At 34.7% G+C, this 25,845-nt stretch overlaps 1 protein-coding gene across 1 annotated transcript in view; it reads left to right on the top strand.

Moving 5' to 3' along the window:
• Positions 1 to 25,328, top strand: part of PYGO1 (pygopus family PHD finger 1) — a 30,788-nt gene extending 5,460 nt beyond the window's left edge. Inside the window, exons 2-5 of the mRNA XM_080808776.1 lie at positions 15,152 to 15,237; positions 16,255 to 17,425; positions 18,200 to 19,333; positions 24,477 to 25,328. Of these exons, the coding sequence (XP_080664902.1) occupies positions 15,152 to 15,237; positions 16,255 to 17,379 (1,211 nt within the window). The 3' untranslated portion in view covers positions 17,380 to 17,425; positions 18,200 to 19,333; positions 24,477 to 25,328. The remainder of the gene's footprint in view (positions 1 to 15,151; positions 15,238 to 16,254; positions 17,426 to 18,199; positions 19,334 to 24,476) is intronic.
• Positions 25,329 to 25,845: the final 517 nt, after the last annotated feature.

The following is a 25,845-nucleotide window of genomic DNA, read 5'->3' as shown; positions in this document are numbered from 1 at the left end:
GGACCCAAACCCATCTTCCACTCCCAGCCAACACTTTCCCAAAGTCCTAGAATACCTGTCTCCTTTCCATGTTTTGAACCCACCATCTCCTTGACTTTTCTATAACCACTTCTTTAGTTTAGACTTTATCTTTTTGATTATTATCGTAGGCCTCTCACTGGTTTCCTGGCCTCCTGTTTTGTCCCTCTTAATCCATTTTCCACATTGCTACTGCTGATGATTAATAACTACTATCTATTGAGTACTTACCAAGCAATTTGTTAATTGTTTTAAATGGATGTCTTATTTAAACCTCTCAAGAACCCTTTGAGTTAGATGTTACTATCATTCTAGGTTTACAGTTGACTGACTAAAGCGCAGAGAGGTCAAGTACTATGTGGTTAAATAACATTCAAGTTTACGTAGCTAGTAAGTGACAAAGCTAGAGCTAAACTCTATGCCTGAAAGTCTTAGTTAACTGTATTCCATTGCCATTGTGTTCTAAAACACAATTCAGTCATGTTACTCTTTTTTTTTTTTTTTGTAAAACTCTTTAGTTGTTCCCCATTATCTTTGGATAAAAATCCAACCTTCTTATATTGGCTCTTTTCTTACTTGGTCCAGGCCTACCCCTTAGTTCTCTATCCTTCATATTCCATGAAACGGTCTCCTGTCCAGGTGTGAGATAATCACATTCCCTTTCTAGAGGTTCTCATGGTTTCTCTTGCCTTTAAACCTTTCTTGCACATTCTGTTCTGTCTGCTAGGTTTGCCCTCTTTTTTCCTCACCTTTGGTAGGATACCCATCCTCATGGCTTCAGCTTTGTTGAAACCTCCCAGGATGTCTTTCCTGATATTCCTCCCTCAGTCAAAATTAGATGGGACCTCCTTATGTTCCCTCCACATCCTGTGTTCATGTCTATCATAATATTTATTGCATAAAATTTAAGAGTTCCAAAAAAAGAAAGAAAAAAATTGTTTTCTCTAGATTATGGGATCCTTATAGGGAGGAATTATTATTTTTTGAAGTTATCTGTTTACTTTTAAAATCAGAAATAGGGGCACCTGGGTGGCTCAGTGGGTTAAGCCTCTGCCTTTGGCTCAGGTTGTGATCTCAGGGTCCTGGGATCGAGGCCTGCGTCTGGCTCTCTGCTCGGCGGGGAGCCTGCTTCCTTTCTCTCTCTCTGCCTGCCTCTCTGCCTACTTGTGATCTGTCTGTCAAATAAATGAATAAAAAAAAATCTTTAAAATCAGAAATAGAATATACATTCTAAAATACACATTCTAAAATACAACAATGTGACTAACATTCAATTTTAGGCATATTTAATCAATAAGTAAAAAACAGCATATTTTTTCTTGTTTTGATTAGGAGTGGATATGAACGGAAAATAAATAAAGGTTCTCTCCCTTTATGGAAAAGACAGTGAACCAAAAAAAATTATAAAAGCAGAAACCCCTCATATTTCACAATTTTGCCAAAACAGAAAGGTATAAGCTGTTTATTTTGTGATTTTTATGAATACTTGCAGTTTTTTTCTCCTTTATTTTTGAAGTTTTTTGTTTAAAAATTTGGTTGACTTTGTTCATAAAATAAGTTTATTATTAGAGACATTATTGTATAGAGTCAGCTTCACACATGAGTGCTATCCACCCACCCTCCTATAAGTTTACATCCGTTAGCAACTTTAAACCTCATGCACCTCAGTAATAGAAAGATCATTAGTCTGGGGAGAACAGCTGGTACAGGAACCACAAATATTTGGAACCTTAAATCACAGATGTTGAGGGTTTTCAGAATTTAATATTTATTACATGCCCAGATTGATCTAGGTTCTGAGCATCACATGGCAGACATTTTCTGCCTTACATTCTAAAAGAGTATAATGGCATTTTCATTTCAATCATATAAGGTCATTTCTTTTTTTTTTAATTTAATTTTTTTTTGTGTTCCAAGATTCATTGTTTATGCACCACACCCAGTGCTCCGTGTAATATGTGCCCTCCATAATACCCACCACCAGGCTCACCCATCCTCCCACACCCCTCCCTTCCAAGGCCATTTCTTATAATACTGTATTGACATATAAATTCATAATATTTTCTTTCAATGGTAGAGACCAGCGTTATAGAAGTGCATGTTTCAGGTAAAGGCAAAGCTGTTAGTTAAGATGTTTACATCCATAGTAAATGATGGAATAAACTGGCATTATATCCCAGACTTCTGTGCTATTATGAAAAATTGATATTTTCCACTGAATGTGTTGACAGTGCTTGATACGAGATCTTTTGATAGGGCGTTAAATACTATAGAAACTGAAATGAAGTGAGATTATGGTATAGTTTAGTTGAAAGGAAAGCAAAATGAAAACTGGTATTTGAGGGTCCACTGTGTGCCAGGCAGTATAGTTAAGCACTGCCTAGTCATTTCAGGCTGCTGTAACAGAATACCATGGACTGGGTGGCTTATAAACAATAGCAATTTATTGGGCACAATTCTGGATGCTAGGAAGTCCAAGATCAAGGTGCCAGCAGATTTTGTATCTGGTGAGGACCTACTTCCTGGGTAGTCTTCTTGTGTTGTAACATGTGGAAGGGCCAAAGGAGCTCTCGCAGGTCTGTTTTATAAGGACACTAATTCCATTCATTAGGGCAGGGACTAGTCACCTCCCACAGCCCCTCCTCCAAGAACCATCAAACTGAGGATTAGGATGTCAACTCAAATTTTTGGGGAGGGACAGAGACTTGGTTTCTGTCATTTAGTCAGCATAGTAATTAGAATGCGTACTTATTTGAACTACTTTTAAAGTAAAGCTGTTTTTGAAGGGAAAAAAATATAAAATATAAAAAAAATTATTGAAGTATAGTTGACATAGTGTTATATTAGTTTCAGGTGTACAACATAGTAATTTGACAACTCTATACATTACACTATTTTCACTACAAGTGTAGCTACCATTTGTCACGATATATTGCTATTAACAATCCTCTTGTTGACCATATTCCCTATGTTGACCTTTTATCCCCCAGACTTATTCATTCTATAACCAGAAGCCTGAATCTCCCACTCCCCTTCACCCACTTTTCCCTTCCTCCCACCCCCTCCCCTCTGCCAACCACCAGTTTTTTCCCTGATTTTATGGGTCTGTTTCTGTTTTTGTTTGTTTTGTTTTTTAGATTCCACATAAAAGTGAAATCATATGGCATTTGCTTTTCTCTGTCTGGCTTACTTCACTTAGCATAATGCCCTCTAGGTCCACACATGCTGTCCTAAATGGCAAGATCTCATTCTTTTTTATGGCTGAGTGATATTCCGGTGTGGGGAGTATGTGCGTGTGTGTGTGTGTGTGTGTGTGTCCATATCCCATCTTCTTTGTGCATTCATCCAGCAGTGGACACTTAGATTGCTTCTGTATTTTGGCTATTGTAAATAATGCTGCAGTAAACGTAAGGGTGCATATGTTTTTTCAAATTAGTGTTTTTGTTTTCTTTGACTAAACACTCAGTAGTGGAATTAATGGATCATATGGTATTTCTATTTTTAAATTTATTAAGGAAACTTCCATAGTGTTTTCCATAGTGGCTGCAACAATTTGCATTACCACCAGCAGGACCCAAGGGTTCCTCTTTCTCTGAATCCTTGTCAACACTTATTTCTTGTCTCTTTGATACTAACCACCCTGATAGGTGTAAGGTGATATCTTATGGTGGTTTTGATTTGCATTTCCCTGATGATTAGTGATGTAGAGCATCTTTTCGTATGTCTGTTGGCCATATATATGTCTCCTTTGGCAAAACGTTCATGTCTTCTGTCCATTTTTAAATCAGCTTCTCTGGGTTTTTTTTGTTATTGAGTTTTGTTACTGAGTTGTGTAAGTTCTTTATTTATGATATTAAGCTCTTATGAGATATGTCATCTGTGAGTATCTCCTCCCATTCAATAGTTTATCTTTTCCTTTTATTGATGGTTTCCTACACTGTGCGAAAGGTTTTTTGTTTTGGTGTAGTCTCAATAGTTTATTTTTGCTTTTGTTTCCCTTGCTTTAGGAGGCATATCTAGAGAAATGTTTATATCAAAGAATTGCTATCTGTTTTCTTCTAGGAGTTTTGTGGATTCAGGTCTCACATTTAGGTTTTAATCCATTTTAAATTTGTTTTGTGTATGGTGTGAGAAAGTGACCCCATTTCATTATTTTTCATGTAGTTGTCCTCAGTTTTCCCAGCACCATTTATTGCAAGACTATTTTTATTTTTAAAAAGATTTATTTATTTATTTGAGAGAAAGAGAGTGTGAGCAGGAGAGGGGCGGCAGGCGAGGGTAGAATCTCAAGCAAACTCTTTGCTGAGTGTGGAGCCCTACACAGGGCTTGATCCCACAATGCTGAAATCATCACCTGAGCTAAAATCAAGAGGTTGACACTCAACCAACTGAGCCACCCATGCAGCCCTTGAAGACACTGTTTTTTTACCATTATGTATTCTTGCCTCCTTTGCATACAGTATTTGGCCATATTAGCATGGGCTTATTTCTAAGCTCTATTCTATTCTGTTGATCTTTGTGTCTGTTTTAGTGCCAGTGCCATATTGTTTTGATTACCACAGCTATTTTAGTATAGCTTGAAATCTGGGATTATGATACCTCCAGCTTTGTTCTCCTTATTCAAGGTTACTTTGGCTGTTTAGGCTCCTTTGTTGTTCCATACAGTTTTGGGGATTATTTGTTGTAATTCTCCAAAAAATGCTATTGGTATTTTGATAGGGATTGCATTGAATCTGTTGTTGCCTTCGGTAGTATGGACATTGTAACAGTATTAAGTCTTCCATCCATGAGCATGAGTATCTTTCCATTTGTTTGTGCTATCTTCAGTTTTTTTTCAACAATGTTTTGTAATTTTCAGAGTAAACATCTTTCACCTCCTTGGTTAAATTTATTCCTGGTATTTTATTCTTTTTGGTACAGTTGTAAATGGAATTATTTTCTTCATTTTTGTTGTTGTTTGGTTGTTTTCTTCATTTTTCTGCTACTTCATTATTAGTGTATAGGAACACAACTGATTTCTGAGTATTAATTTTGTATCCTGCAACTATACTGAGTTCATTTGTTACTTCTTTTTTTTTTTTTAATATTTTATTTATTTATTTGACAGACAGAGATCACAAGCAGGCAGAGAGGCAGGCAGAGAGAGAGGAGGAAGCAGGCTCCCCACTGAGCAGAAAGCCTGATGTGGGGCTCGATCCCAGGACCCTGAGATCATGACCTGAGCCGAAGGCAGAGGCTTTAACCCACTGAGCCACCCAGGTGTCCCATTTGTTACTTCTAATAGACTTTTGGTGGAGTCTCTGAGGTTTTCCATGTATAGTATTACATATTATCTGCAAATAGTGATGGTTTAACTTCTTCTCTACCAACGTGGATGCCTTTTATTTCTTTTTCTTGTCTGACTGCTATGGCTGGAACGTCCAGTACTATGTTGAATAAAAGCAGTGAGAGTAGACAACCTTGTCTTTTTCCTGATCTTAGAGGAAAAGCTCTCAGTTTTTCATCATTGAGTATGATGTTAGCTTTGGGTTTGTTATATATGGCCTTTATTATGTTGAGGTATGTTCCCTCTAAACCCACTTTGTTGAAGGTTTATATCATGAAAGATGTTGAATTCTGTCAAATCCTTTTTCTATATCTACTGAGATGATCATATGGTTTTTACCCTTTATTTTGTTAGTGTGGTGTATCATGTTGATTGCTTTGCAGATGTTGAACCATTCTTGGTGGTAAGTGATCCTTTCAATGTATTATTGAATGTGGTTTGCTAATATTCTGCATCTGTATTCATTGGTGATACCAACTGGTTTGTAATTGTGTTTTGTTTTGTTTGTATCATGTTTGGTTTTGGTATCAGGATCATGTAGGCCTTTGTAGAATGTGTTTGGAAATTTTCCTTTTATTTTTTTGGAATAGTTTGAGGAGAATAGGTGTTAACTCTTCTTTGGTAGAACTCACCTGTGAATTCATCTGGTCCTGAGCTTTAGTTTTTTGGAAGTTTTTTTGATTACCAGTTCAATTTCATTGCCAATAATTGGTCTGTGTTCAGATTTTTTATTTCTTTTGGATTAAGTTTTGGAAGGTTGGTTGTTTTTAGAACTTAACCATTCTAGATTGTCAAGCTTGTTGCATATAATTTTTTGAAGTGGTCTTTTATAATTCCTTGCATTTCTGTGGTGTTAGACACTTAATCAACTGAGCCATGTAGACACCCCATAATTTTCTTACTTTTAATTATGGCCTTTTCTTTTCCATTTAGAGAAGTCCCTTTAACAATTCTCATAAGGCTAGCTTAGTGGTGATGAACTCCTTTAACATTTATGTGTGTGGGAAACTTTATCTTTCCTGAATTCTGAATTCTGAATGATAATCTTGCTGGCTAGAGTATTCTTGGTTGTAGGTTTTTCCTTTCATCTCTTTGAATAGATAATGCTTCTCTCTTCTGGCCTGCAAAAAAATCAGCTGATAGCTTTATGGGATTTCTCTTGTATGTAACCATTTTCTTTTCTCTTGCTGCTTTTAAAATTGTCTTTAATCTCTGATATTTTAATTATTATATGTCATTGTGTGGACTTCCTTGGAATTCATCTTGTTTGGGAGTCTAGAATTACTGAAGCTGGATGTCTGTTTCCTTCCCTGTGGCTGGGGAAGTTTTCAGCTATTATTTCTTCAAATAAGTTTTCTGCCCCCTTTTCTCTCTCTTCTCCTTTGGGGACTCTTGTAATGCAAATGTTTGTTCACTTGATATTGTCCAAGAGCTCCTTTGACCTATCCTCATTTTTTAAAAAAATCATTTTTCTTGGGGTGCCTGGGTGGCTTAGTTGTTAAGCGTCTGCCTTGGGCTCAGGTCATGATCCCAGAGTCCTGGGATCGAGCCCCACATCAGGCTCACTGCTCGGCGGGAAGCCTGCTTCTCCCTCTCCCACTCCCCCTGCTTTGTTCCCTCTCTCACTGTGTCTCTCTCTGTCAAATAAATAAATAAAATCTTAAAAAAAAAAGTTATTTTTTCTTTTTGCTATTCATGTTGGGTTCTTTCCATGACCCTATCTTCTAGATTACTGATCCATTCTTCTGCATCCTCTAATCTACTATTGATTCCCTCCAGTTTTTATAAAACGTGAAGTTAAAAAATGAAAATTTAAATGACATAAAAGGCATACCACTATCTAGTGTAGAGAACAATGCCCTCACTTCCTTTTTAAGGACTTGAGGCTGAAATAGATTCTTTAATAGAAGAAAGAAAAAGGTGGAATATATATAATATATAATGTAATTAGAACAAAAAATACATAAAAGCCCTAAAGCAAATAATCCATAGTTTATAAAAATAAAAATTATAAATAGAAAAAATAATTGTACTTCAAATAGATTTCATATAAAAGAATAACTTGTAGATTCTTTAGATGGGAAAAAATTGCCTTGTTTAATAGATGACACTCTCCAATAAGACTATGAAGAGGCATATACTTCAACTTCCAGCTCCAGGTAAAGTTTAAAGGGTAAAGGAGAGATAAGATAATTATTTCGTTTAATTGAGATTGAGTGGCATAATGTAGGGTGATAATATCTACAGAGATAAAATTTCTTTGCTTTCTTAAGATGAGAGAGGCTTCTTTTTTCTGTTTTTGTCATCACCCTTTTGCATGTCTTTTCCTCTTGTGAATTCAGAGGTCACTGGGCAGGTAGGAGTGAAGAGTTGAGATAAAGAGATTCAAGTATTAACAGATTAAAAGTGTAACTGTGGCCAGTGTTAACAATGAGCTTTGACAGTTTCCTTTTTCTTGGTTCTCTGCCCCACAGCTCTCAGCTCCTGACTGAGTAGTGATTTACTTGCAGAGTTAGCAGCCGCTGGATTATAGAGCAGCTGGAGAGAAGCTTTGGTACCAAAAGTTCTTAGGGTAATGTAATCGACTAGCTCCACAGCTACTACTTTCCTGTTCCTTGGATTCTGACCTTTCACTATTTTTAAAGAGTGAGAATCATGGAAATTCTTGGTAGCTTGTAGTCTAATTAGGCCTTAGGTCTATGATTCTGATCTAACACAATGATTACCTCACTGAGAAGAACTACCAGTATTACAGGTAGCAGGAGGAAGGGCCCAGGTAAGGCCAAGAGTCAGAACCATTGAAAATGTTACATAGTTCACTCTTTAGATGAACAATAAATGGAGCAACAGACACCAGTGGAACTTGAAGATTTGCTTTATGGAGGGAAATGTTATACTCTTAAATAAAAAATTAATACCATAGAAGTCAGTTTCTAAAAAGAATTTAAGGTGGTTTTACTCACAGATTACTTGAAAATAATGTTTATTTAAATAGTTGCAAATGTCAAAGCCTTGTCTTATAGTGAATACAAGTAATTGTTATTAAATTTTTGGAAAGTGAACAGAGATGTACATACCATTAATTAAAAGTACTTTCTGCCCATCTTTAAATTACAACATTTAATTGTAAAATTATAGTTATTCAGTATTCTTAATGCTCTGAGTGAGAATTTATATATTCTAGATTGGAGATTAGAGACTAAATTAATAGTAATTGTTTTTATTTTTAGGAATTGCAGTTTTCTTTTTATATTTTTGTTATAATGAAATATCCATGATAGATGTTAGGAAATACAAGACTTTGTTGTTTGGTACCTTTGTTTATTTATATAACCACTTTATTATTTGACCTCTAAAATCATTGCTGATTCTTTTTCTCTACCATACCCTTCAGAATTTCTAGGTATTCGTATATGAGAACAACACATTTCTTGGCTCAGCATATCAGTATATACTGTTAAGGGAAAATGAATACAATTTGTTAATATGGAATCATCAATTCACTTTATACGGGCTACTGAATAGTTATAAATTAGTAATAGATTCAGTCATTTCTGAACCATGAAATTTTAAATCAATGACTTTGAGGGGTGGATTGGATCTCACTGTTAGTTCTTTACTTACCATCTACTGAAATGGGATTACTACCACATCAAAGAATTTAAAATAGGGGTTCCTTTAGTTTGAACCTGAAATTTTCATTTTTGTCTTTTGTGGTCCACTGAGGAAGACAGTATGTTTGTAACATTTTAGGGAGGCAAACTAGTATCTAGAAGTATATAATCTAGGTTTACCCAGACAACCAAAAGAAAGATAAATAAATTGGAGTTTATCAAAATTAAAAACTTACATGTGTCAGAGGACACTACTGAAGTGAAAAGACATCCCACAGATTGGAAGAAAATCTTTGCAAATCTTCTAACTGATAACAGTCTAGTATCCAGAATACATATAGAATTCTTACAACCTAACAAAAAAGATAAACAACTTAACTAAAAAATAGGCAAGTGACTGGAGTAGGCGTTTCTTCAAAGGAAAAATATGTATAGATGATCAATAAGTATATGAAAAGGTGTTCAACATCATTAGTAATTTTGAAAATGCAAGTTAAAACCGCAATGAGATACCCGTTTATACTTTCTAGAATGGCTACATTTAAAATACAAGCAGAGGAGAGTCAGTCAGTCGAGCATCCGAGTCTTGATTTCTACTCAGATCATGATCTCAGAGTTATGAGATTCTGCCCTGTGTCAAGCTCTGTGCTTAGCCGGGAGTTTGCTTTAGATTCTTTCCCTCTCTCTGCCCATACCCCCGCTCTTTCTCTCTCTCAAATAAATCTTTAAAAAATAAAGTTAAATTAAAAAGAAACAAAATAAGTGTTGGGGAGGATGTGAGGAAATTGGACCCTCAGACTTAGCGGGTGGGAATGTAGAATGGTGTAGCCGCTATAGAAAGCAGTAGGGCAATTCTTCAAATGTTAAACTTAAGAGATACCATACTGCCCAGAGATTCTATTACCAGATATATACCCAAGAGAATTGAAAACATATGTTATATAAAAACTTGTACATAAGTACTCATAACGGCATTATTCTTAGTAGCCAAAAAGTAGAAACAACCCAAATTGTTCACCAGCTGATCAATGGATAAATATAATGTGGTATAGCCATACTAGGGAATATTATTCAGCCATAAAAAGGAAATAATACATACTATAACATGGATTAGCCTTGAAAATATTACTCTAGTTTAAATGAAACAAGACACAAAAAGCCACATATTGTATGATTCCTTTTATATGGCATATCCAGAATAGACAAATATGTATAAGTAGATTCATGATTGCCAGGGCCTGGGGGACTGGGAAATGACTGCCAATAAGTATATGATGGGGTGATGATAATGTTCTGGCATTAAAGAGTAGTAATGGTTATACAACCTTGTGAATATATTCAGAAACTTAAAGCAAAAGGAAACAAAAGCCTGGTTTTAGATTTCTATGCTACTTTTTACCAGTGGTATGACTTGTTTACATTCCATTTCTTTTTTCTTTCTTTAAAAAGTGGGGATGACTTACCTACCTCTTAGGTTTGTCGTGAAGACTGAGCTGAAAGAACATAGATATAGGCAAATATAGACTTCTAAATTAGGATGATAGAACGGAACTACTTTACAGAATCTCTTTTTAAATTCTAAGTAAAATGAACCAAAGCTGTTTTTGAAAAAGAGCAAAAATGTTCAGCAACAGCAGCAAACAAAGGCCCAATAACATAATTCTGAAACAGTGCAAAATGCACTAAGGCTTCTAAGACAGTCTCTACCCTTGGAAGCTATTAGTAATTTACAGAATTTTGAGAATTCTTACTAATAACCCCAAGTCTGGATAGAAGGAAATTAAATGACTATTCTTTATCTTCTCATTCTTTTGTGCAAGAAAAAAAAAATGAATGAACAAAAAGTTAAAAAAAAAAAAAGAGGACTGTTTCTATCAGATACAAACTGAATCAAGGAACACAGGGAAACCTCCCATGTGAGTGGGGTACTACACCCCCCAACTAGGTAGATGGGCATTTAACAAAATGTGAGAATTAAAAGCCTGGATGTACCAAGGAAATACAAGAGGTTCTTACTAATCTTACTAGAAGAGGTAGGTGTTCTAAAGAGACAGCATATCCAGTCACATGAAAATGATAACATTTGTATAAAAGTGAGTTAGTTGGCTTTATTTCAGGAATGTCAGTTTTGAGTTGAACATTAAAATAATTTAAAGGGGAAAAAAATCACATGATTATCTCAATAGATAAAACATACCACCAAAACCAAGTAATCTTAGATGTAAATAAAAGAGATTCAGAAAGTCACCCATGTTAAATAAAAGAGCAAATAAAAAATCTAGACAGAATTGCAAGATAAAAATAAAAGCATAACTATGTAAACATACTATAGGAAACTAATGAATTAACAAAAAAAAAAAAGAAGAAGAAGAAAGAAATAGCATGCAGAAGATGAAGACCCATAACCTAAAGACAGAAGGAAAGATCTCATATGTACTTTAAGTGGTAGACTTTAATGAAAAAAACGAAAGCTAAAATAAGAGCAGGAAAGAGTTCAAAGACAGGATGATAAATACAACAAAATTAGATTAAATATAAATTGCAGACCTCAGGAAACCAATTGAGGACTAAACCAATTCTAGAACAAATTCTAGAACAAATAAATAAACTAGAAATAAAGAACATAACATGGCTAACATATGAATTATATAATAAGAAAATGGGAAAACTACAGATAGATTAAGTAGATATTAAAAAAGAGTAAAGTTGGAAAAGCTAACTAATAGATATAGGGCTAAAAATTCCTCTAGCATAATAATAATTAGTGCCCCCCAAATAGATCACTCAACAAAGAGCAGAAAATGGATTCAAAGATGAGATAAAAGAAAATTTAGCTGAAATAAAGAATTGAATGTAGAGATAGAAAAAGTAGATAATAGGAAACAGGATGGAAAAAAGTAGAATAAGATGTGATACTGTATTATCTTAAACATTCAAAGTTCAATCAATGCTATCTAAAATTGAGAAAAGAAAAGACATACATTTTCCTACTTAATGTTTTCCTTGATTTCTTTTAGACTTAGAGGATTCTTTCCGAAAAATTCTCTTATGGTAAAGAAATATTTAACATATTCTGTAGTTTAATTCATTTCTTATTGCCTTTATTACATTATAAAAAAGTTAAAATTAAATTCTTTTATATAAAAATATATCCCATCTTTGTAAAGTTATTACTACTGCTCTATATTCACAGAGGGAGAAGTAGGTAGGTAAGTAATAAGCTATATGTCTAGAATGATATGATGTTAACTTATTAGTAACGACAGTTTCTGGGTGGTGGCACTTGATTCAGGATCTACTCAGCAGATAGAAACCATACCAGTTACTTTTAATAGAAAATTTAATATAAGGTATTGTTAACAGACATTAAACTGAAGTGGCAAAATAGGATATTAAAGTTTTCACAGAGGTGTTGACTGTGGGAAGCAGCTACCATTCCTAAGGCCACAGGAAAGAAGTTGGAATTACTAGAGTATATAAATTCACAGGAGGGGCCCTGTGGAATTTAAACTCAGATCTCTGAGAAGGAGGTGCTGCTTATTCAAGTATTAAAGCCTCTGGACTCTGAGGGTGAGCCCCATGGGTCTGGGACTCAAATGCCTGGTGCTAATGTCTCTGAGGAGGGCACAAAAAGGCTGTTTGGGATAACAAATGAGGTAAGAACAATGTTATTTTGTTCTAGATGGCTAGCCAGAACAGGGAATACCTTTCCAATTATTAGAAGTATTTCTCTGTGTCTCTCAATATAGAACTTTTGAAAGTTTTTATTTATATTGATCTTGTGCATTTAAAAAAATTTATTGCTAGCTATTTTAGTTTAGTTTTGTTCCTATAAGTGAAAACTTTTCTTCTATGCTACCTTATGACTGGTTTTAGTTTGTGTATAAAAAGGAATCATGTTTAAATATTGATTTAACATCCAGAATCCTTACTGAATTTTGTTAGTTTGTTAGTTTTTTCACCTCCATTGTATATAAGCTTCTCTAAATAGCTCTTAGAGAAATCGGCTTCACATTTTGTTAGGTGGGAGTCTTTGTCCAACACACTTATTTCTCTTTATTGCCAAGTACCATTTTTTTTTCCTGAACTATTATTGTAAAAGACTAGTCTCCTGCTTCTACCCCTGTCCCATCACCAATTCATTCTCAACACAGTTGCTAATATAATACTTTTAAAACTTAAATCATATCACTTTCCTGCTCATAACCCTTAAATGATCATTCACTGTTCTTCAGATAAAATTCAGATTCCTTAGCATAAACTACAAGGCTTTGTGTCTTAGTCTGCTTGGGCTCTAAGAACAAAGTATCGGGAGCGCCTGGGTGGCTCAGTGGGTTAAGGCCTCTGCCTTCGGCTCAGGTCATGATCCCGGGGTCCTGGGATCAAGCCCCACATCGGGCTCTCTGCTCAGCGGGGAGCCTGCTTCCTCCTCTCTCTCTCTCTCTGCCTGCCTCTCTACCTACTTGTCTGTCAAATAAATAAATAAAATCTTTTAAAAAAAAAAAGAAGAAGAAAGTATCGTAGACTGGGTGGCTTAAACAACAGAAATTTATTATCCCACAGTTTGGAGGCTGGGAAGTCCAAGATTAAGGTGCTAGCCAATTCACTTCCTGGTGAGTGCTCTCTTTCTGGTGTGCAGATGCCTACCTTCTTGCCCATGTCCTCACATGGCCTTTCCTGTGTTTGTACTCCAGAGGGAGGATGGAGAACATACTCTTCTTTCTCCTAAGGCCACTAATCACATCAAAAGGGCCTGACCCTCATGACCTGATGTAATCTTCGTTACCTCCCAAGGGCCCTACATCCAAATACCAGCACACTGTGGGGTAGGTCTTCAAAATAAGAATTTTGGGGGGACACATTCAGTCCACACTGCTTTAAATGATCTGATCCCTGCCTATCTCTTTAACTTCTTCTAGTGATGTTCTCCAGAGTCCCTTCACACACCGGCCTCTTTTAAATTTCTCAAACACATCGGGCTTCTTTCTACTTAAGAATCTTTACACGTGCTGTTCTCTGCCTAGAGGCTCTTCCTTAGGCTTTAAATGAGAGATTTTTTTGTCCTGTAAGTCTCAGTTTATTTTTTAATTTTATATTTATTTTTATTTTTAAGTCTCAGCTTAAATATCCCCTTTCTCAGAATCCACATATGTGAACATGTCTCCTCTAATGGTCAACCCACTGAACTTATTAATCCATTACAAATGTGTATCTACGTATGTATACATACTTTTATTCTTCTGTCTACTTTTGTAATGATCAGAATCCTCTATAATTGTTTTTCCAGCAGAAAAAAATTCTGTTGATATTTTCAGATCATGTCAACCCCATACTTTTTGGTTTTTATTTTGGTAAAATATATATAAAATAAAACTTTCCATTTACACCATTTTTAAGCATACACATCAGTGACATTAATTTCATTCATAGTGTTGTATATTGATAAACTTTTTTTAGCCTCTTTACTTCACAGTCAAGCTTTTGCTTGATCGTATACTGTTGAGAAAATAATAATCACATACATTGTTGTACTTTGACAATACCTTTAAGAATTTAAAGGCCACATAAAATTTAATGCCATAATTCCAGTTCTAGGAATGATTTGTACATATATTTAAGACACCTATACATAGATTTTCATTGCAGACAGCAAAGGTTTGGAAACAACCTAAGGAGGGAAGGAGCTAGTTTAATGAATTATGGTATAATTATACCATGAAATACTACTCAGTTATTAGGTGATGGAGCAGTTCTGTATGTAATTACATGGAATGATTTCCAAGAAGAAAGCAAGGTGTAGAGAGCATTGTTGTATAGTATGCATGCTATGGTTGGTGTACTCCCCACAAAAGATGTTATGCTGGAATTTTTCTGGATTATCTTTTGAAAGATAGAGCAAAAACTGGTGGTTTCCTCAAGGATAAGAAACCAGATGACTAAAGCTTCAAGGGTAGGATGGAGACTTTCTCACTGAAAGAATAATAAAAAATACTGTGGGAGTAGAGATGAATGTTTCTGGCTGAAACTATGGGGAAGTCTTTTTGAAAAATAAAGATTTTTTTTTTAAGCTTGCTATTGCTTTTATCTGATAAAAATAGAACACATATTGACAGGTAGTTATGATAGATACTGCTGTGAGAGATGTAAAATGATTTTAGTTACAAGTGGAAATGTTATTATTATTTTTTTTAAGGTGGTGATAGTGGACTGGATGGGTTAGGAGGACCAGGTGTACAACTAGGAAGCCCAGACAAGAAAAAACGCAAGACAAATACACAGGTAAATTGAAATTTTCTTTAATAATGGTTTTTGTTCACTAACAAGATCAGTCTGATGAAGTAAATTTAAATTTGGTCATGGGTTTGTTTCCTATCCTCTTCATAGCCTAATCGTGAATTCTGCAGTGATTTTTTTTTTTTTTAAATTCTGCAACTAGTGGCTGTTGTTGGCCTATAGGTCTAAAGTGAGTATTGCAAGAAAGAAGTGTAGGCAGACAAATGAAAACGCTTATTCTTAAATCTAACTTAAAAACCATAGGTAACTGTAGTTCTACTAAAAGATTGTAAAATCAGGGGACACAGGTTTAACTTGAAGTAGTGTTCAGCTGTTAACAAGTAATTCAGTAGTACATACGTGTCATTAAGCGATCGTGGTGGAAGAATCTTTTGTGTATAACCTGTGCTTAGATAACCATTATAAGAACAGGCTTCTGTGCTTTTATCCCTGATAAATTTGAAGCACTCTTTCTATTTTAAAGACTACGAGAAAGTAAGATGTGTATTCAGATTATTTCCATTTTGGCCACCATCTGTTAAACTTCCAGTGTGACTAAAACTGGAAGTTTATTTTTCCATTCTGAGGCCAAGAGCATAGTGCTTGGGGAATACTTTAATAGCTACTCCCTGAAGTTAAGCTAACAAAAAAACTTAGATCCTGTTTATTGTTACTTAATTTTACGCTTTAAGTGAAAGATTCCAGAATTACAGTTAAGCATATTAAATGAAAGTTACATAATGAAGTTTCTTTTGAAGTTTAAATACCTTTGGAATTTGAAGTAACAATGAGTTTGAGCTCAGAAAAGCATACTTCCTTTCCTTTCTTAAGGAAAGAAGTCTACACATTTTAATCATTAAATATAATTAAATATGAAAACTATTTGGAATTGAACGGTCAAATGAATTAGATTTTCATAAACAAAGAGAAATTTGATTAAAGCTAGGTTGTTACATGTTAAGATAATAGTTTTAATGACTTCTTTGATCAAAACGTGTCCTTTACTCTACATTCTCATTTCAGGGGCCTTCTTTTCCTCCATTGTCTGAGTATGCTCCACCACCGAATCCAAACTCTGACCATCTAGTGGCTGCTAATCCATTTGATGACAATTATAATACTATTTCCTATAAACCACTACCTTCATCAAATCCATATCTTGGCCCTGGTTATCCTGGCTTTGGAGGCTATAGCACATTCAGAATGCCACCTCACGTACCTCCAAGAATGTCTTCTCCATACTGTGGTCCTTACTCACTCAGGAATCAGCCACACCCATTTCCTCAGAATCCTTTGGGCATGGGTTTTAATCGACCTCATGCTTTTAACTTTGGGCCACATGATAATTCAAGCTTTGGAAACCCATCCTATAATAATGCACTAAGTCAGAATGTTAATATGCCTAATCAACATTTTCGACAAAATCCTGCTGAAAACTTCAATCAGATTCCTCCACAGAATGCTAACCAAGTTTCTAACCCTGACTTGTCATCTAACTTTGTCCCTGGAAATAATGCAAATTTTACTTCTCCATTAGAATCTAATCATTCTTTTATTCCTCCCCCAAACACTTTCAGTCAAGCAAAAGCACCACCCCCAAAACAAGACTTTAGTCAAGGAGCAACCAAAAATACTAATCAAAATTCCTCTGCTCATCCACCTCACTTAAATATGGATGACACAGTGAATCAGAGTAATATTGAATTAAAAAATGTTAATCGAAATAATGCAGTAAATCAAGAGAATAGCCGTTCGAGTACCACAGAAGCTACAAATAACAGCCATGCAAATGGGACACAGAATAAGCAGCGACAACCTAGAGGTGCCCCAGATACCTGCACCACTGAAAAAAGCAATAAATCCTCTCTTCACCCAAGCCGTCATGGCCATTCTTCTTCTGACCCAGTGTATCCTTGTGGAATTTGTACAAATGAAGTGAATGATGATCAGGATGCCATCTTGTGTGAAGCCTCTTGTCAGAAATGGTTTCATCGGATCTGCACTGGAATGACTGAAACCGCTTATGGCCTCCTAACTGCAGAGGCCTCAGCAGTATGGGGCTGTGACACCTGTATGGCTGACAAGGATGTCCAGTTGATGCGCACTCGAGAGACTTTTGGTCCACCTGCAGTGGGCAGTGATGCTTAATCACCGGCATTAACTAAAGGGTCCCCTCCCCCCGTGTCTTACAGAGGTTCAGTGACACAGGGTTTTAATGTTTTACATTATTTTTTTAAATGCACACACAAAAAGATTATTTACCTTTCAGTTTTTGTTGATATTCTACTTCATTACCAGTGCAAATTTTATATTGTCCTTGTTTGCTATCTTAAATGAGAATAATGTATATGGGGGTGCTTTAGAAAGTACTATACTAATAAATGTTAGTTGGTGGTGTTGTTGTTAATCATAAACATAAAAAAGCCTCTTGAAGCTTCAAAATAATATATAGCAAATGTAGGCAAGTTTTGACTTTAGAAAGTTAGAATCGTTGAAAAATGTACATTGCAGAGCTGAACTTTGGTAATATTACATTAAATGGTTCAAAAAATTTGTCAAGGATCTACTTGACATGTTTTCAGGAAAAAATATGTGTAGCTATAACATGGAAGAAAGCATACATTTTAATGGATGTTTTAAAAAATAATAGAGTATGTTACCAGATTTCTTCCCACTAGGGTCTTTGAAGTTAGTGACTTTCCTATTTTCAAGTCAGTCTTTTCAAGATATCTGTTTATACAGATATGAGACAGATGTTAGCATATAATAGATGCTTAGTAAGTATTTGTTCATTAAGTTGTGGATTGTACCACATGAAATTGCTAATATTAGATCAGTTGAAAAAGGACTGCAGTTAGTAGAGTTGAAGTGAAATGTGTTTCTAGTTGTGCTGTTTAGAATTACAATAGTATTATGCTCTTCATTCAGTTTCCTTTGAATATTGAGTTGTTTTGTTATTGTCTTCCAGAGAAATAAATAACATAGTATCTTCGGAAGAATTGCGAATACTTCTTTTAATACGATTTGAAGCCAGGACATACTGCACATGACATAGGTGGAAACATCAAGTTGGCCTTAGAAAGCTCAGCTGGTGAGACCTGCTCAGTGGTGGTTTGAAAAATCTTGTTCTGGGGATTTGGATTCAAAGACAAGCCTCGGGGGAGATCAGAATCCATTTTGAGCAAAGACCAATTAAGAGCCAGGGTGAAAGCTAACTTACAAACAACAATTTCAAGCCCTTGAAGTAGATAGGAGTTTCTGTTGTGACTGGGGAAAGTGTAACGATGGACTCAAGAACATCCTCCTGGGCGATGATCAAGAACAGAGACAGAGGTGTACTCGCTGAGACTTAAAACAGTGGAAACTTATTTTTAGAGAGGATCATGACCTGTGACCAAAAAAATCGCACAAACAAACACCACAAGGTACTGTTTGAGGATTGATAGCAATTCATACAATGGTTGGATGTTGGTGAAGCTCCCAAACTTGCACCATCATTATCATTGTGACCAAAAAAGTTCTGAAGGCCACGTAGTGATCTGCAAAAGAATAATTACTACTGTTTAAACCCTAGTGAAGCAGCAGCAGCAGCAGCAGCAGCAGCAGCAGCAGCGTATCGCCAAGAAATTAAAATTGTGCGTGCAACTCTTGATTAAAAAAACATTCTTTGGTTAATAAACATGAGCCTACACTTTTACATGACAGCACTTGACCTCGCATGCCACAAGCCACTAAAGCAAAATTAATTGAATTGGGATTTTAAATTTTGTCATATCCATTATAGTCACCAGACCTTTATCCAGCAAACTACCATCTTTTTCATCATTTGAAGCTTTTTTTTAATAAACAACATGTTCTCCAATTAAGAAACAGTAATTGGAGGGATATGAACAATTTATATAGTTGAAGAAATGACAAATTTTATAAAAATGAAATATTTAATATCCTGCTAGAAGAAAACTATTAATGCTCATGATGCATATTTTGATTAAATAAAACTTATTTTTTTAAATAGTGTTTTAATTTTGACCTACAAAAACAGCAATTTCATATGGTACAAGGTAGTAGAAGGTTTTCTCCATTTACCTGTGACTAGTTAGAGGTGAGTACAAAATATTTTCAATATAGCTGTAAATTATATATCTTTACAATTTTAGGAAATGAAATGATATAAACTCATACTAGGTACTCCTTGGTGTGACAACTTTACCAATTGAGGCAGGTGAAAATGCAGTATTTTTGGCTGACTCCGACTTTTGATGTATTTAATAGCATTTTTGGAGATCCCATGTTGTTTACTTTATATTTGAAGTACACAATTTTCTAAATGTTTAAGGACCTACTTATGTTGTTCTTGAAATCTTGAAATCCTAGTGAGTGCTGGTTTTGAAGACACTTCCAGTGTCTTCAGGAGTTAACATTTTATATGGTAGTACTTGAGTTGTACTTACTGTTAAAATTGATTATGCATTTTCTTAAGCCATCTGTTGCTTACAGTTTCAGTAGTTGTTTTTGAAAGTGAAGTAACCTCTCCCAAGCTAGTCTAAAGGTACTTGATTTGTAATGTGATTCTTTTCCATTTCCAAATAGCCGTTTTTAAAAACTTACAAGTGAATTTTTATTCAAGTATTTAGATCTTTTGAGCACCTTATTTAAGTAAGAGTCTGTAAATATTCAGAGAAAAACCCATGGTTGACTGACTGTGAGTCACAGGTAAACTATAACCATAGTTTGTGAATGTTTTCATGTATTCAAATTACTTTTCTTAACTAGTTCCACATTTATCTGTATATGATTACTAAGTCAAAAGTTAGATGGTTTTGATAGGAAAAGAGACAAAGTATAAGAATGTCCAATTTGACCCAAAAAAGGCTATTAAACAAATTGATATGGCTTTGTTAGTACAAGTGATGAGCTACCCTAAACATTTTCAAATATTTAGTAATGAAAAGAAATGTACTTAGGTAGAATAATCTTCCAGTAGCATTGCACCTTTTTTAATATAATCCTTTTCCTTCGCTGAAGGCCTCATCTCACATGCACACATACACACAAAGATATACACACACACAACTGAGCAGGAGAACATGATTTCTCCTATATTCTCGAGTTTTGTCTAAGTTCAACCTGGCTAACTCTCAGCAACTAGGCTCTCTTGTGACAGCTAGATTACTGATAGTTTTAAAGCATCTATTCGTTTCCCAGAACTTGCTTTATTCATTTTACTAGAGAATTCCTAGTCTACTTGTCGATCTACTGGACTCACTAATGCTGAAACAGCTTAGCTTGTAAAAGAAAAATTATTCTTCAGATAGAGTGCTTAGAATTAGAATTTTGTGATTGGTGTTTTCCTTTGATGCAAAATACTTTTAGATACTGCTATTAGGATTCTTGTTATCCAAATTAGAAGATTATGTACATAAAGCAAGATTTTCTTCTAGTGGGGCTTACTCTTCCTGGATTAACAGAATATAAAGAAATCTGATTTTTTTAAGACTTCCAGCTCTGCCTACTGGTAGGAAAAAAACCTCAGTAGTGTGGGTCACCATGAATTCTGCTGACTTTAGTCATCCAAATAAGTATCAGGAGTCTTCATCTAGAATTCTTTCAAACTTGTTTGTCTTGAACATATTAAAAGTGCTAGTACTTATTGTCCAGCGTACTATAGTAATTGTATTTAATAGTAAAAAAAAAATGTAAGTAATAATTTTTTTAAGGGAGCTCTAAAGAATTTTTGGATTTTTTTTTTTTTTACAGTGTATAGAGGTTTCATATGCATGAGCATTCGTGCTATCTTGATGTTTTTTTTTAATTAAAAAGTTCAATTAAGGGCATCCAGGCTCCCAAATGTCATTTGTAAATAGTGGTTTGGAACATTATATAAAACGATTAGATTGTTAGGAAAGCTCATAAAGGCTTATTTCAACCATAATGTAATTAACCACTAATATCATGCTGAGCACTCAGTTTTCTTTAGGGAACCAATCAGTGTAGGAGGTAGAAAGAAACAGGGGTCTTTCCTTTTTCCTGGTGGGATTCAGGAAAGCTAGGTTTCTTGGTGTTAGTGCTTCCTAGTTGTCCTCTTACCATCCTAAACCCTCCAGTGGAATACTATATAAGCCAACTTGCCTTTTCTCTTACTGGATGCTCTGTGCTTCAAAATTTCGTCTTTTCTCCATTTAGAATTCCCATTTTTTTCCCCTGTGGTTATGGCTGGCTAGATTTTAAGGGAAAAAATGTTTTCCACCAAGATGTGAACGAAGATAGTGAAGAAAGTGGGATTAAACATTTTTAAAGACTGCTTATTAGTTCAGAATGAATTTTTATCTAATAGGATTTCAGATGATATGACCACATCTCAGGCACTGTAGGAATCAATATTTTTTATTGAATTGGTGGATGCCTCTTGAGAGTACTTCCCAATTTCCTTTAGATTGTTGGGACTTTTTACAGTTTTTTTCCCTCAATTTTTGAACTCAGCGGTTTTTTCTCATTTCAAAATTAGTAACTTCCCCCTTTCCCCTATTCTGTTTATCCAACAGAAGAGTATAGAAGTCACATCTGCATTTTTCTAACTCTTGGTATAGAGATGGAAGTTTAGAGGTACTCCTGGAGTAGGGAGACGAGGGCTGGCATTAACATCTCCCCTGACATACAGTCTAGGGAAATGAACGGTGGCTATCTTTAAGCCAGATGTGAGTTCATCAGAGGCTGCCTGTATTTCTTTGACAATTTTTAATGAAACCCAATGGATAATCTTCATCTTTATCATAGTTTGTCAAAATACATTACTTGCAATTATATTAAAACTTATTCTAAAGACTTGTACTTTTCTTGTTCTGTAGGTGACATAGATGATGTTGCTTGTTAGTTAAAATATCTTTTATAAAAGAAAGTCCTGCTTCTTATCATGATGTATGTGACTTAAATGACTGTTTCATATTAAAACTATTTCTTCCTTATGTACTGTTTACATATACCTCTTTTTGGGATATTAGTTCAGTACTTTTATACAAATCTGAGTGTGTTCCACATTGGTGACATGTATTTTTGCAGTAATTTTTTGTTTTGTTCTTAGAGCATGTCTAAAGTAACACATGCACTAGTGCTGTGGTCTGTGGCAAAATTACTGTAATTCAAATTGGAAAATAAAATGTTTCCAGACTTTGTCCAACATTTATTCCTATGGCAAAGGAAATTACTATGTAATACTAATTATTTCTTATGCTGGTATGTTTAAGCTACTCTATGAAGTATGTGAAACATCAATATTTATGGATTAGTAGATGGCCTGATGTTTTGAAATGGGAAAGAGGGTAAAATTTGGTGTTAGCAATTCATAACACTAATAATACAATAAATACTTCTTAAAATTTTGATTTTCCTTTCACAGTTATAACTTATCAAGGAATTAATATCTTAATTGTTTGTGAATATTAGGATTTTTCTTAGCCCTTACTATTAAAATTACATACTAGACTTTGAACCTACTCTGATGTCTTCCAACCAAAAAAGATACCATTCATTTCACCTTAACCAAAATAAGTAGAAATACTAATCTTCATTTGTTAAAAAGCAATTACGATACCATAGAAGTCCTATGATTTACTTAGAATTTGTAACCATTGATACAAGGACTTGAGTGGTGGTTGCTTTGTATTATCTGATGAAAGGTTTATTAATAAAAGTCATAATCAAGATATTTTAAAAAATGTTTAATCTTAGGAAAATATTAAGCTTTATAAAGCATTTATTTGAGAATACTATTTAAAAAGCATTCTCTTATCTTTAAAACAAATACCCAAAAGAATTATAATAGGTAATACTTGGCCAACGCAAATTGTATATTTGAAATTGTATACTTGAAAGCAAAAAAAAAAAAAAAAGAATGCTTATGAGTGCTTAAACTGCATATCTTTTTAAAGTATTCAAATTTTTAGACTTTTATCAATTCAAACTACCCTGAATAAGGTTTTACTGTATTAGTGATGTATATTACAAGATAAATGTTTACCTATTTATGTTAATGATATTTCTATACAGCATCATTTTGGGCACAGATGTTGTGTATTTTGTACATTTGATTATCAGCTATTAATAAGATTGACATAGCAATAAATCTGATCCAGTTCTTGATATTTTAAAAAATGCCATATACCATACTATGGCACAATTCCATTATATTTGATTTGAATGCCCAGTGTTTATATGGGTCTATTTTGGGGTTAAAAATTTAGAATTACATATTAGGGATTCATTTTTTTCCCTGGCATCTTCACATATAATATCTGAGAAATGAGTCTCTTTCTATTTAAGTCATAGAGGTTTAAAGAAGTATTAGTATTAAATGATTCATGAATTGCTTTGTGGAAAAATTTAAAGTATAAAATGATGAGGTTACTCCCAAATTCTTTATTTTCTTTGTATGGTTTTGTACAGGTTACAGTTTTCAGAGAAATAAAATTGGCTTGGTAACTAATTGAATATAGTGGATAATAGATCGTTTGTCTAAGGGCTTCCAAGTATTAAACCAAAAATTCTCAATTCTGAATTACTTTTTAATAATTACTATTAATAGTGGTAAGCCAATTTTCCTTTTTCTTTTAAGATCTTTAATTCTTATAGTTTCCTCCTTTTGATCCCTTTCTTTCTTCCTCAGACACCATAGTAGAATTTAAGAGAAGTTTAACTTATCTTCTGCATTTTAGTTTTTTATTCTCAGATAAGTAGTAAGAAAAGTAGAGGTTCTACTGTCAAAACAGTCCATGTTATTGTTGGCCATTCGTCCCAAGGTTCATACTAAATGTCATTTGTGCATTGTATAAAGAATGTTATTTATCAGTATTTAGACCTACTATTAGTAGAAATTATGTATGGCAGGCTTTCTTGAACAATATGTATTGTAAGTTTGTTCCTATAGTGTTATGCCTCAGATTCTTTTAAATAAAGCTAGTTTTTAAAGAGAAAAATAACTTTTTTAAAAGTGCTTGATTTTCAACAGGAAACAGGTTATAGGTATGACAGTCTTGGCTTTGGGTAGGAAATGTTCCAGGAAACATTTACCAGAGCAATAGCCTACAATTTACCAGGAATTTAGTTTTATACCGAGGACCAAACTATTACTTTTGGTCAGGCCTAGTTATATGCATTCTTTATTTCCCCCCATGAAGTTTATACATAACACTGAGTCCTGAGTTTCTCTTTAAAAATCTGAGCATAACCTGTCTCTGTCTTGATTTTAACAGATTAGGACTTCAGTTCTGTTAACAGAAAATTAATTGGAGAGGAGTTCTACAACCTCAGCAGTTTAACAATCTCTGAAACGAAGACACCACTGTAGCAATATTAAGATCAGATCATGTTTACAAAAGACCTCCAAAATTTGTTGGAAATAACCATTAGCTGTCTAGAGTCTTACATGGAAATATGCATGTGAATGTGTTGATGCAACTTGGCATAAGAGGTAACAAAAATAGCAATAAAATAAAATTACATCAAGATAAAATTTGAATGCATGAATGTTCTATTTAAATATATGGAAGGGGATGCCTGGGTGGCTCAGTCATTGAAGTGTCCAACTCAGGCTCAGCTCAGGTCTTTTTGTTTGGTTTGTTTTTTGTTTTTGTTTTTAAGTAGGTTCCATGCCCAGCATGGAGCCCAATGCAGGGCCCATTTCATGACCCCAAGATCACGACCTGAGCTGAGATTAGGAGTTTGATGCTTAACTGGCTGAACCATCCAGGTACCCCTCAGCTCAGGTCTTGATCTCAGGGTTGTGATAGAACGTTCTAGCCCCGTGTTAGGCTCCATCGGGGAGTGGAACCTACTTTAAAAATCAGTCAATTAATTAAGAATTAATAAGGAATAACATGGAGGACATTAGGAAAAGGAAAGGAAAAGTGAACTGGGGGAAATCGGAGGGGGAGACAAAACATGAGAGCCTGTAGACTCTGAGAAACAAATGGAGGGTTTTGGAGGGGAGGGAGGTGGGAGTTGGGTGAGCCTGGTGGTGGGTATTATGGAGAGCACGTATTGCATGGAGCACTGGGTGTGGGACATAAACAATGAATTATGAACACTGAAAAAAACGTAAGATTAAAAAAAAAAGGGAAAGAAAATTCCATCTCCCAACCAAACCCACTAGCCTTCTTTCAATGTAAAAACATCTACCAAATCAATCGCACATGTTAAACAAATAAATCTTAATATTAAGTTTAAAAACAACAAGAAGAATTAATTAAGAATTAATGGAAGAATGGGCACGTGGCTGGCTTAATTGGAAGAATGTGGGGCTCTTGATCTTGGGTGGTGAGTTTGAGCCTCATGTTGGGCATAGAGGTTATTTAAATGAAACCTTTAAAAGTTTATTAAAATAAATATATGGAAGAAAAGATATCAATAAAAATGTGTTTATTTTACCTGCTATAGAAGTGAGAAAGCTATACAGAGACTTCTGATCAAATAACATCTTGAATGGTTGCTCTAAAGCACCCCCTCTGTTCCAAACATAGTGTGATAAACATAGAGAAAATCGGGTTCAAAATTGAAAAATATATCCCAAGGGCAAGAAACAAAGGGAGACACCATGAACCATGCTGAAGCAGCTGCTTGCCC

The sequence above is a fragment of the Martes martes genome, assembly GCF_963455335.1.
Source record: "Martes martes genome assembly, chromosome: 7".
NCBI lineage: Eukaryota > Metazoa > Chordata > Mammalia > Carnivora > Mustelidae > Martes > Martes martes.
The sequence above is the reverse complement of the archived record's forward strand: the minus strand, read 5'-3'. Positions and strand labels throughout refer to the sequence as shown.